Consider the following 13,269-nt stretch of genomic DNA (forward strand, 5'->3'; position numbering starts at 1 on the left):
AACAGGTTGATTGGCCACACTTGAGGAAGAGGTACCTCAAGGCCCATGGTCTTTATCAGACTCTCCAACCTTATTGAGTCTCTCTCTACCTGCAGGGTCCTCCAGTGATGCACCTCATGCCCATCATCCCCTGCACCCACATCTGATGCAGGAACACATGGGCACGAACGTCATTGTTGCCAACACGATGCCCTCTCACCTCAGCAATGGACAGATGTGTGAGTGGCCCCGACCCAGGGGGCAGGCAGGTGGGCAACTTGAGCTCTACTCAGAAAGGGATGAGGTTGGGACCTAAGAGGGGAGCCAGGATGGGTGGGTCTAGAAGATGGGAACTGGGATATAACAGTTCTCTGCACTCCAGGGTATGGAGTGAGGAGTGAGAGTGTCCATTTGTTAAGGCTGTTTTTCCCCTGAGGCCATTTATTCAGTGAGGTAATTAACAGCCTCTATGGAATGAAGCTGTCCTTGGGATGAGGGACCCATTGGGTGAACATGTCCATTGGGATAAGAATTCTATTAGGTGATGTTGCCTATTAGGTAAAACTGTTCTTTGAAGTAAGACTGCCCAATTAGGTAAGACTATCCGTTAGACAACTGGGTGAAACTACTCATTAGGTGGGGATGTCTGCCGGTCTAGATGGTCCTCTGAGGTGAAATCTCACAAGAGTGAGTTTGTCATTGGACGAAGTTCTCCAAAAACTAAGAGTATCGTTGGGATGAGGTGGTCCCCTAAAATGAGACTACTATTTGGGATACTTGTCCATCGAATAAAGGTGGCCCAGTGGGCCATGGTCCAAGTTGAGTTTCAAATACATGATGCTGTGAGGCCAATTAATTTCCATTATTCATCTACCTAAATATCAGAGAAATGGTATTTTGGGCCAGGCACTTGGGTCTCATCAATTGCTGCTCTTTCTCTCCAAGAAAGGACATTGCTGTCACATGTCCCATTGTCCTTGAAGAGAGTCAGAATTGGGCCCTGGTTCAGGAGAAGCAGCCTCGATCTCCACGTTAAGTGGTGGAGGAGATGGAGGTTGGTAGGACCTGGGCAGAAGCCTCTGGCCCCACCTGGCCGGCCATAGCCTTCCTGACCTCACCAGACTTAGACTTCATGATCTGGGCCTCAGAATGTTGGAGCTGTAGGAGACCTTAGAGATTGTGTAGTGTAATTCTCTCATTTTATAGAAGAGGAAACTGATTCAGAATGGGGGAAGAACCTTCCCAAGACTCTGGTTTACTCCCCAAACGGTTGGAATTCTCAGCAGCCCCTGTCTCTCTGTCCTTGCAGCCACCCCTGAGACTCCACAGCCCTCACCGCCAGGTGGCTCGGGGTCTGAGCCCTACAAGCTCCTGCCGGGAGCAATTGCCACCATCGTCAAACCCCCGTCTGCCATCCCCCAGCCGACCATCACCAAGCAGGAAGTCATCTAGCAAGCCGCTGGGGGTCGGGGGCTCTGCTGGCCTCCCAGCCCCCTCAGAGAGCCCCGGTGGTCACTTGTCCCCAGTGAAGGAAGCCGTGACAAGGCCAATCTCAGGGCAGCAGCGGAAAGGGCAAGGGGACCAAGAACTTGGGCTGTGGGCCACACCCCATTGCTATCCTCCACCCCCTGCTCTGGATGACAGGGCTCTGACTTGGGGAGACCCCAGATGGAAAATCCTCTGCTGCCTCGGACAACTCTTCTCTTCCTGAAGCCACTGCCTTCCCCTTCATCATGCCTACCCCCAACTTCTTAAGCCCCAAAGGACAGCTGTCTGGAGACGACATGGGACCTTGCTTAATAGCTCCCTTCCCCTTCAGACTGGTACTTCTTTCTCCAGGTACTGTCCTAGTCCCAGACACTGGGCCCTTCAAGGCTGGATCAGATCGGGGCATCTGACCCCTCCCTGTTCTGCTGCCCCAACCGCCAACGCTTCTCTCCACCTGCCACTGTCACCTTCCTCAGCCATCCTGATTTCTCCACAGCCACCTCTCCAGGGGCTGAAGAAGACTTGCAAACAGTCCCCCAGTCATTCCAGGAGCATTTTTAAAGACTAGCTGGGCTAGGCACAGTGTGGGACTGTTGAGAAGGAAGACACCATTCCACCTCTAACCCACGGCTCTTCCCTTCCTAGGGAATCAGGCGGGTACTCGGGGTGATGCTCCCCACAGACTGTCAACAATGAGAGGACAACCCGAGGTGGACAATTGCAACAGGAACTTGGAGGGGCTGAGGTGGTCAGAGAAAGCTCGGGGAAAGGGGAGACTCTGCATTAGGCCTTTAAGGAAGAGCTGGATTCCAGCCAGCCGAGCAGGCGAGAAGGACTTTCCAAGGCGGGGCAAAGAGTCTGGGCAAGGCCCCAGGTTGGAAGAAGGGCACAGAGGGGAGGTGATGGAAAGACCAGGCTGTTTGGAGCAGCACAGGAGTTTTGAATGTCAGGACTGAGGCACGGAGGGGAGTAGCTAGGGAGGATGTGCAGTGAGCCGGGAGGGAGCGGGGAGGTCAGATGGGGGCTGGTGATGTGATCCAGGTGAGAGCGAGGAGACCTGGAGACGAAGATGGATGGGTGCGAGCTCAGCTCAGAAAGATGTCAGGGAGGAATTACCCCCCTCGTGGGCCTGTCTCAAACTCTGCCTCATTTCTGGCGTTGTGTTGAGGCATTTGACATGCATCGTCTCCTTGCATCTTCTCTATTACCCAGAGACTGTTGAAGAAGATGAAATTGAGCTCTAAGTGGTTAAGTGATTTTCCTAGAACTCACACAGCTAGTAAGTGGCTGAGTCAGGATTGGATTCCAGGTCGGCCTGGATCATAACAGGAGTTCTTAACCAGGGTGGCTGAGCATCTCTGAAAGGGCCCCTCTGTCCTCACTGTGAGCCAGTTGATGGACTTCCTGCCCCTGTCATCAGCCTCAGAAGCCAAAGTCTTATTCTTTCCAGGGGCCCTGCCCACGCCCAGGACTAAGATTGGCTTGGAGTTATACTAATGTCCAGGTGGGGTCCAGCATCCTGTCTGCTAAAGAACAGGAGAATTCATAACTCTTGGACCCCTTTCCTCTCCTCACTTCCCAAGTCTGGGGGAGGGGCATCAGGGGTCTGGTTCTTAGGAGACGGACCAATGTGGCCTGGCAATCCAAGAGCAGGATAGTTTGGGTGAGCCAGGGAGAGATGAGAAGGCCTGGGTTTGAGCACTGCTCTGAAACATGAAGCCCCAAAATGGAACGGCCAGCACATCATCCTTGGGAATTTTGGCAGCTTTGGGAAAATTCTGGAAAATGCTACTAGCCATTGGGAACCAAAGAGATGTGTTGTGGGGCTGGAGCTGTGCTTAGGTAGGAGAGTGAACAGTTAGCCTGGCCACCTATCCCCCCCCGCCAGGCTGACTGTTGTGAGTGGACGGAGGCAGGACCGCAGTGCCCCCAAATTCCACCATTAGTGATTGCTTTTTGTGGCAGAGGCACGGGGGGTTTGAGGGCAGTATGTCCAAGAGAAACCTCTACATCTCCAGGAGTCCCGGGAGCAGCCTGCCCGTGCCGCCAAGCTAAGTCCCCGGTCCCAGGAGAGACTGTCCCATGCTCAGAGCTCTCAAGCCTTCCCCAGCCATCCCTCGCTCCGAGTCCCCAGGAATCCCAGTCAGGGAACCCAGGCCTGTCTGGGGTGAGGTGGGGGGAAGCCAGAATCTTTCTGTCATTGTGGTCGTTCCCACTCTTTGCTCCTCCAGCCCCCAGTGTTGCTCAGGCCTCGGTCAGGGGATCGAAGCTGAGATAAGAATTTTCCACAGGATGGAGTTAGGGTAGCAGTGGCTTTTAACAGTAGCAATCTTCTGGGTCAGGGGCTCAGTCCTCAGCCCCAAATTAACCCTTCCAGAAGGAGAAATCCATTCCATTTTAATAATTTTATTGTAATGCAGGAAGCCCAAAACAGAGCAGTTTACTTTTCTGGTTCTGAGGATATGGCATTGGAAAATCTCTCTCTCTCTCTCTCTGTCTCTCTTTGCCACCTGAGTTCTGGTCCTAAAATATAAAATCTGGAGAACTAAACAAGGATAGGGAGGGCAAGCATGGACCCTCCAGTACCTCCCCTGAGATAGCCTTTTCTCTGGGCAGCTCTCGGGAGCTTCCAGAATCCACATGACTCCCTGCAGCATGGACAGAGGAGAGGGTTGGAGGTGTATGCTCCTGGACTTTGTGTGATGACCAAGCCAATTACTTTTGCCAAATTGTTCCGTGATTTTCCCTGACTGGGATGAATTGTGAAATTCACACCAAGCGATTCTGGAAGCGGGCTGCTTCCTGTGGGTGTGAATACCACCAGCTCCTGTGTGGACCCCTGGGCCCGTCACTGCTGCTCGATGGGGCAGAGAAGCAAAAAAAGAACATTTCTTACTCTTGTGTGTTTTAACAAAAGTTTATAAAGCAAAATAAATGGCACATATGTTTTCTAAGTCCTTGGATGGGTGTCCTTTCTTCCTTGTCGGGTGTTAGAAACAAGAATGAGAATAGCCAGATAGTCTTTCATGCTCTGCAAAATGCTTTTATATACATTATTGCTTTTTAATCTCACATCAAGAGGTAAGCAAGTTAGATATTATTATCCCTGTCCCCCTTCGCCTTTTAGAGCTGAGAAAACCGAGGCTCAGCGTAGAGGCAGAAGTGGGACTCTAACCCCGACCCCTGATTCCAAGTGCTCACTATGTAGAGAGAGCGAAAGTCAATCCTCCCTCTCAAAGAAGGGAGGGGCGCGGTGGGAGAGTGATGGAAAGATCTGGGAGGATGACAACAGGGTCCAAGATGGAGCCCGATTTTGGGTCACTGCCAGGGACCTGGGCCAACGGCCGGCCATAGGGGATGAGGAGGCATGGGGACATTTCATAAAGGCAAGTGTTGTTTTAAAAAAGAATAAAGGCAAGGACGCCCTCGAGATTTTCTAGCCAGGTCTGTTGCCACCTTGGTCCTTTCCCCTGATAAACTAGGTAAGTTGGGCTCGTGCCGTGGCCACCACACACCCCAACCTTATATTCACTCACTCAGGGGTATGCGCTAGAGAGCCAGTTGCTAGCTTCTCTTCATGTTTGGCAGTGTGGTACTGATGGTGAGAGGGGGCTGAGAATGGGCAAGAGCTACAGACCAAGGCTTTGCCCCTGGGGAGCGAGTTGCTACATGTCACCAGCGCGCCACGGCATCCAGTGATGGGGGGAGAGGGCTTGCTGGGCGGCTAGACTCCGGATGCCCAGGTGTGGGAACACTAGGGCGACCCTTTCAGCTTCCCCAAGGGAGGTGACAACGGTTCTGGCCTGGGATCAGTGTAACTCCACTTCTCTGAGCCTCATCTGCGAACTGGGAATGGCGCCTCCCTCTGGGAGTGTTGTCAGGCTTAAAACGAATGAGACCAGAGTATCTGTAAGAGCTTTTGGGTATGAGGTGCCCACCACCAGGGGCTCAGTGTGAACCCTCCATCCAGACCCTTTCTAATGAGAAGCTTATCATCAAGTTCTCCAGCCTCAAGGGCACCCATTAGCTGCCAGCAGATCCCCGAGGCCGCTCCTGCCTCCCCCTGTCCCTTCCCTCCCCTCCTGAGCTCCAGGAAATGTTTTCCCTCGCGTTGCAACACAAGCCTTGTCCATGCGGATACCAGCATGGACATGGGGGCTGGGGGCCAGAGGAGGCTACTGCAGTCCTAGACTCGGCTTAATAAATCCATATCAAAGCCATAAACCCTGGGCTGCCATAAATCCCTCTGGCCTTGGCTCTTCCACCTCATCAGCCCTTTGCCCCAGTTAATCTCAGATCTCAGCGTGGGCGGCCAGAGCTTCCAGTTTGATTTCCATTTCAGTTGCAAAACAACATCAGCTTGGGTGACAAACAGCAGATCCCATCATCCCCGGGTTAGGGTGGATGAAACCAGGATTCAGAGAGGCGAAGGAACTTGTCCTAAGGCGCACAGCTAGGGAGCCATTGAGCCAGAACTTGAATCCATGCTGCTTCTACCAACCCCTGTGGCCTCACTGAGAACTGGGAACTACCCCTCCCCCGCCTACAAAGGTGGCTTCCAAAGCCATGATGCTCAAAGCTTTTTATCCCATTATTCTAAATGGCACCCCGTGGCTCAGAGTGGGGATGAGAAGTGGAGGTGATAGGCTGCGTGAGGATTCATAGAGAATTCCATGCAGTGTGACTGACCCATCACCCCAAATTGGTGGGGATGCCTTACTTCCTCTTTCACAGAACCCAGATCACCTTTGATCTACATTTCTCGAATTGGAATGTCATAGGTAAATTCCAAGATGTGATCTAAGAGACCAGAATCCCAGGATCCCAAATAGCTGTTTGATGATAGTGGAACTAAAAACCAAATCCTGATTCCAAGGACGACGTTTGACTTCTTCCTCTTTGCCAGACTTTGCTGGACAGAATTTGATCCTCATGATAACCCCCCCGAGTTGGGCACCTCGTTGTTCTATTTTATAAATGAGGAAGGGACTTACCCAAGGTCCGTAACTGATGTGACAGCTGAGATTCAAACTGCCAGTTGTCTGACACCAGGGGCCGCAGTGATCACGGAGGACATCGATGACTGGGTCTCTGCATGGTGGGCACAGAAATAGTCAACGGGCAAAGCCTCATGCCAAAGAATCCTGGGGGTTATGATGAAGCAATATCACAAGGTGCCTCCTTCTTGGAACTTACGCTTTTCCTTTGTAGCAGGAAAAAACGAAGCAGTCGAATATTAAGAGCCAAAGGAGTGAAAGCGACAGGCAGTGAGATGGTAGTTTGAGGGGGTGATTGCTGTGGTCGGGAAAGGGATGGCGTGCTCTTGCAGGAGAAGGATTCAGGGGGATAGGAAGGCAGAGAAAAGACAGCAGTGCACTCAAGGTTGAGGAGAGAAAGTGGAGCTAGAAGTCAGGGCAAGCAGCAGGAAGTGCAACCCGTGGGTAGGAGGAAGGACAGGGACCAGTTACCCACCACACAGTCATTGCACACGCCCCCTAATGTTGTCCCTGTGTATCCCTAAAATCACTCAGCATGCCCCTGGGGTCCTCATCGCACACCTGGAAGTGTGTTATCATGGCTCATCCCCGCCAGGTGGTAGGGGCCTCAAGCGCGGGGCAAATGGAATTTCTTTTGGGGAAACAGGAAGCCACTGGAGGTTTGCGATCAGGGCACGGCCGTGGCCAGATCTGTATATTTTTAGAAGATTTTATTTATTTATATATTTGTGAGAGAGAGCGGGGTTGAGGGGGCCAGAAGAGGAGAGGCAGAGGGAGAGGGACAAGCGGACTCTACCCCCGGTGCGGAGCCCAACGCGGAGCTCAGTCCCACGACCCTGAGATCATGACTGGAGCAGAAATCAAGAGTTGGACGCTTAACCAACTGAGCCACCCAGGCGCCCCCAAGATGTGTATTTTTAAAGGATCATTCTGGCAGCTTCATGGAGGACACTCTGAAGGAGGTGCAAATGTGAGCAGGGAGAGAGGTGAAGATGGGCGGGCCCAGGTGACAGATGGTGGCGGCAGAGATGGTGGGGAGGGCTCCAGCCCCAAACATCGCACATCCACGCGTTCCCTCACTCAACACACAGTGAGTGGGTGCTGTGCGCAGGTGAGCAGGTGAAGTTAGCTTTCCGGGGGGAGCAGGCAGACAGTGTTTCAGTGAATAAATAGATGGAGGTGATTTCGGAGAGTCGAGTGTCAGACTGTCAGAGAAAGAGCCAAATTCTTTAAAAGTAAAACAAGGTAACGTGAAAGTGCGAGTATAAAAGAGATCACAAAACAGGGTAATTTGAAAGGACTGGGGATGGGATCGCATCAGGCTGGGGGGGCGGGGGTCCGGACAGAGGTCTGGAGGAGGAGAAGGGGCCAGCCTCGCAGAGCGTGGAACGGGTGGGGAAGGCCAGCCGGGTGGAGGGGTTACGGGCATAAAAGCTCCCGTGGGAGGCAGCTGAGCACTACAGGGTTAGCAAGAAGGTCAGCGTGGCTGGAGAGGAGAGGAAGTCTGAGTGGGGGAGGGCCAGGGCCAGGCGGGGCCTTCCAGACCCTGAGAAACATCTCGGGTTTTATTTTAGGTACAATGGGAAGCTCTTCGAAGTTTTTAAATAGGGAGGTGATGCAATCTCTGCTCTTAAAAGGTCACTCTCCGCTGAGTAGAGGACAGACAACTTGGAGCAGGAGTAGAAGCAGCAAAGCCCAGAGGTGGCGTGTGCAGTGGTCCAGGGAAGAGAGGATGACAGCTGGGACAAGGGGGGCGGGTAGGCAGCATTCGAAGGGGACCCCAAGACTCCTGCCCCTGGTCTATACACACCGTCTCTCAATTATTCAATCAGACACTAATCTGGGTGCTGCTGTGAAGGGTTCTGCAGAGGTAATGAAGGTCCCAAACCAGGTGATTTTGTGGTGGGCTTGCCCTAGACAGCCGAGCCCTTCACAGGAGCTGCTCTCTTTCTGGCAAATGAAATGAGAAGCATGAGAGGATTCGAGGCAGGGGAGAGTCTCCATGCCCGCTTTGGAGATGGAGGAGGCCCCCATGGCAAGGAATGCAGGCAGACTCTAGAGACGGAGAGCGACCCCCAGCTGACAGCCAGCTGGGAAGTGGTGATCTCAATCCTACAGCCACGAGGAACCAAATCCAGGCAACAACCTGAATGAGCCTGGAAGTGGATTCTTCCCCGGAGCCTTCAGGTAGGGACGCATCCCAGCCCAGGTAGGGACGCAATCTTGTAAGACCGCGGACAGAGAACCCTGTCACACCATGCCCCGACTAACGACTGGACACTGAGATATGAGTGTTGTTTCAAGCCACTAGGTCTGGAATAACGTGTTATGGGGCACTGAAGATGAATACAGTTGGTGGAAGGGGCAAGATGGCCAGGTTGGGATTCGGGGAAGTGATGCTGCCAAGAGGTTGCTAATGGGTGGGATGCGTGAAGGAAAGAGGGGAGGTAGCTGGGGGACCCGTGGTCCTGGTTATTGCAATGAGGAAGACTGGGGGGCTGCAGATTTGGGGGAACTGCAGATTTGGGTAGCTATAGAGCTGGGGGCTACAGATTTGGGGGTCTAAGATTTGGGGAGTTGTAGATTTGAGGAACAACAGATTTGAGGGGGGCTGTAGATTTGGGGAGCTATAGACTTGGGGCCTATATATTTCAGGGGCTGTAGATTTGGGGGAATAATAGATTTAGGGAATTGTAGATTGGGGCATCTATAGATTTGGGGAACTATAGATCTGAGGGGGGCTATAGATCTTGGAAACCATATATTTGGAGGCTGTAGATCTGGGTTTGAAAGCAGAGTTCTGTTGGGGATGTTTGGTTTGAGATGCCCATGAAACATCCATGAAATCATTGGTTATACAAGCCTAGAGGTCTGGGCAAAGTTGGGCTGGAGAGTTGTCCAAGTCATAAGCACAGATATAATTTAAAAGCCAAGTGGGAATATTGCTCAGCAAGAACAAGGAGCAAATTGCCGATTTGAGCAAACGGGATCTCAAATTCATCATTCTGAGTGTGAGATGTCAGACCCCAAAGCTACACGCAATAGGATTCCTTCTGTATGATATTCTGGAAAAGACAAAATTCTAGGGTCAGGTACTGTGGTTGCCAGGGGCAGGGGCAGGGGCAGGGGTGGAGGGTTCAATACAAAGGGGCCTAGCGGACAGGGCTTGGGTCATGGAAACGTTCTGTATCTTGACTCTGGTGGTGGTTACATGGCCATATACACTTGCCCAAACTTGCAGAACTGTACATACATTAAAGGGAGTTAAGTTTTAGAATATGGAAATGTATACCTTAATATAAAAAATGAAAAAATAAAAAGCCAAGTAGTTGATGGAACTCATTTAAAGAGGGAGTATAGCCAGCAGTGATGCAGGTGAGGACCTCATCCTGGACCATGCCATCGTCCAGGCTGCAAGGAAGAAAAGGCACAAAGAACAGATGGAATGGAAGTCGATGGTGAGGGAAAGGGATTCTAGCCACATCCATGGCAGGCCTACTATGTGCTAAGTGCTCACAGACACGCTCGTCTGGTGTAACCACCCCAGTGAGGCTGTGAGGCAGGTGACATCAACGTGTCATAGTGACAAAATCAGGAGATCTGTACTGGTGTGCCATGCAACCAATTCTCTGTTTGTTGAATGCATGACTGAACAAATCAATATCACTGTGCTCCAGGTGCTGGAGGTTTCACCCGCAGGTTCACACTGAGGATACGAGAACATGGTATTTTTAGAGAAGTTGGGGCCATAAAACTTGTTCCATTTCCCGACTTGTGTAATGCCCGCCCCCGCCCCCACCCCCATGGCTCTGAAATTGCTCCCCGGCCTTGGGAAGGGCTCCCAGGCTTATCTTGGTGGGGGGAGAGTGAGACTGTAAAAGCCTTTATAGCTTGAGATCACGTCTGGTAGGGGCAGTTGTTGCCATAAACCTGAGCAGCCCTGGGAGGGCAATGCCCCGGGCCTGGAGAGTCAAGGGACAGTTGAGCAATGGCAAGGGACAGCCACTGCTGAGCCAGGCACGCAGGGCCTGTGGTCAGGGCCCATCACACACTTATTACGTTCTGGCCTCACCTAAACCCCAGGAGGCTCATTAAACCTGGTTTAATTAACTTAAAGCAGTTATTGTGATATATTTCTACGAAGCATCTTTTTTTTTTACCTTATGTCTCTGAAGGTACGATGTGTCTGTGAGTCAACGGCATCCTGAGATCACTGGTGGTGAGATCGGCTGGCAGTTTTCTTTCTTAGCAGTTACACTCAATGCTAGTGCTTCTTACAGCTGAAGCATCTTAGGTTAGACTCTACTCGTTTCATAGATGAGAAAACTGAGAACACAGGGCATAGGGCAATTCAGTGTTGGAGCCAGGATCCTGACAACAGATCGTGTGTTCTTTCTGATACCCAAGGCTGCCTTGGACATGGACACTGACTTTCCCTTCTCCCTCCAAGGTCTTGCCCCCAGCCAAACAACTCCAGCCTGCCATCCCAGGGGGTCCTGGGAGGCAGCAAGCTGCCCTGTTGTTCAAAATTCAATCAGAAGACAGTTTTCAGGGAGCCCTCTGCCCAATGGACCAATCACCCCTGTGACCCATCACCCAAGTCAGCAACGCCAGCCTGGCCGAGCCCGCAACCCGCACCTTCGGGCTTTCCCTAGGACTGTGCTGTACGTGCCCAGTACAACCCCACTTCTAATCATCGGGTCTGGCTCCAAGCAGACTGGGCTCTCACCTCATTTTACAGACGAGGAGACCTGACTCTCTCAAGGTCACACACAAGTCCGTGTCAGGAAAGAGTCTGGAATCCAGGGCTCAAAATCCAGTGTTCTTTTCTTTTCTTTTTTTAAGATTTTATTTATTTATTTGACAGAGAGAGAGAAGGAACACCAGCAGGGGGAGTGGGAGAGGGAGAAGCAGGCTTCCCGCCCAGCCGGGAGCCAGATGCAGGGCTTGATCCCAGGACCCTGGGATCATGACCTGAGCCAAAGGCAGACGCTTAACGACTGAGCCACCCAGGCGCCCCAAAATCCAGTGTTCTTGCCAACTTCTCACATCTCCTAGATCCAGGAGAGGCAGGCAGAGAGGGGAGAGTAAGGCACTCAAAGTGGGTCAAAAGAAAGGACATTATGACAAGAAGGATTGCCGAGTCCCGAACACATAGCAAAATAATGCAAAATGTCTTTACCTGGGTCTTGTTAATACCAGCAAGTTCTGGGACAGCTGCGCTTAGAGGGGCAGCAGAAGCACTGTCTTGCTCAGAGGATGGGGCCAAACTACACCAGGCATCTCTCCCATCCCTACCAGATCCTACCTCTCTCTCTTAAAACCCTCCAGTGGCTTCCCACCATCGCTAGAACAAAACTCAAACCCTTTACTGGGGCCCCCAGATTCTATATGACATGGCTCTGACCACTTCTCCAAAATCATCTCCAAAATCACTCTGCCCCTCGGTCATTCCATTGCAGCCCCCTTGGCCTCCTCCCTGTTCCTCAACACACCAAACCTGTTCTCATTTCACAGGATTTACCTTGATGTCCCCCTTTTCTGGAACACTCTTTCCCCAGCTCTTCCCATGGCTGCTTCCTTCTAACCATTCAGGTCTCTGCTCAAATGTCACCTCTTGAAAAGACCTTCCCTGACCAACTTAGCTAAATATACAAGCCTTTGCAGGCTATATGGTCTCTGCTGCAACTGCCTAAATCCTCTGTTACAGCATGAAAGCAGCCATAAACAATACCTAAGTGAATGGGCGTGACTGAGTCCCAATAAACCTTTATTTACAAAAGCAGGCAGCAGGCCAGATTGGGCCAATGACTATCCTCTGTTGATCCCTACTTTAATTTATTGTCTTGTGTGATTTCCTTCATTGTGCTTACAATTATCTGCAAGTATCTATTTATTTATATATTGATTTATTATCTTCCTCTACCTTTCCCCCTAGACTGTTAACTCTAAGAGCAGGGACTTTGTCAGTTTTTTTATTCAACACTGCTGTGGTGACCAGCCTCCAAGATGGCCCTCAATGAGCCTCACTTCCTGATATTCACACATTGTGAGGTCCTCTCCCAAACTAGGACTAGGACTGCCCTGTGTAATCCCCAGGATACCGTGGAAATGAAGGAATGTGTCTTCTTTTTTTTAAGATTTTATTTATTTGACAGAGACACAGCGAGAGCAGGAACACAAGCAGGGGGAGTGGGAGAGGGAGAAGCAGGCCTCCCGCCGAGCAGGGAGCCTAATGCGGGGCTCGACCCCAGGACCCTGGGATCATGACCCGAGCCAGATGCAGACACTTAACAACTGAGGCCACCCAGGCGCTCCAGGAGTGTGACTTTCAAAGCCTGGTTAAGAAAGACATTGTGAGTTCCATTTTGCCCTCTTGGATCACTTGCTCTGAGAAAGCCAGCAGCCGTGTTGTAAGGACATCAAGCAGCCTTGTGGTGAAGTCCACCCGAAGAGGGCCTGAGGCCTCCTTGTCGACGGCTAGTCATGTGGATGAGCCAACTTGACAGTGGATCTTCCAGCCACAGTCAAGCCTTTGGGTGACCACGGCCCTGGCGGACACTCTGACTGCAACCTCATGAAAGACTCTAAGCCAGACTATCCAGCCAGCCACTGCTGAAGTCCTACCATACGAAAACTGTGAGATAATACATTTTCTTTAAATCATGATAATTTGTTGTATAGCTGTACATAAGATAGAGTTGCTGGCACAGTATCTGTACATAGTATGTGCTTAACAAATATTGGCTAATAAATAAGTTTAGTGCTTAATACATATTATAGAAGAATACATTACAAAAGTGAA

General features: G+C 51.3%; 1 protein-coding gene and 1 long non-coding RNA gene across 6 annotated transcripts in view; one reads left to right on the plus strand and one right to left on the minus strand.

Moving 5' to 3' along the window:
* The window catches only part of HNF4A (hepatocyte nuclear factor 4 alpha), a 61,087-nt gene extending 56,666 nt beyond the window's left edge, over positions 1-4,421 (plus strand). The window contains exons 9-10 of one of the 5 annotated variants that reach the window (XM_027622630.2): positions 96-248; positions 1,289-1,431. In XM_027622630.2, coding sequence (XP_027478431.1) covers positions 96-248; positions 1,289-1,431 — 296 coding nt within the window. Of the gene's footprint in view, positions 1-95; positions 249-1,288 lie in introns of all 5 variants that reach the window. The other 4 variants (XM_027622626.2, XM_027622628.2, XM_027622627.2 and 1 more) reach the window with 4 other exon arrangements.
* Positions 4,422-4,552: 131 nt separating this feature from the next.
* LOC113937793 lies at positions 4,553-12,566 on the minus strand. The gene is made up of 4 exons (XR_003524721.2): positions 11,989-12,566; positions 10,625-10,790; positions 6,462-6,558; positions 4,553-5,349 (listed from the first exon to the last, which is right to left on the minus strand). It is a non-coding gene; the product is annotated as an uncharacterized LOC113937793 (long non-coding RNA).
* Positions 12,567-13,269: the final 703 nt, after the last annotated feature.

Source organism: Zalophus californianus, chromosome 8 (assembly GCF_009762305.2).
Source record: "Zalophus californianus isolate mZalCal1 chromosome 8, mZalCal1.pri.v2, whole genome shotgun sequence".
NCBI classification, from domain to species: domain Eukaryota; kingdom Metazoa; phylum Chordata; class Mammalia; order Carnivora; family Otariidae; genus Zalophus; species Zalophus californianus.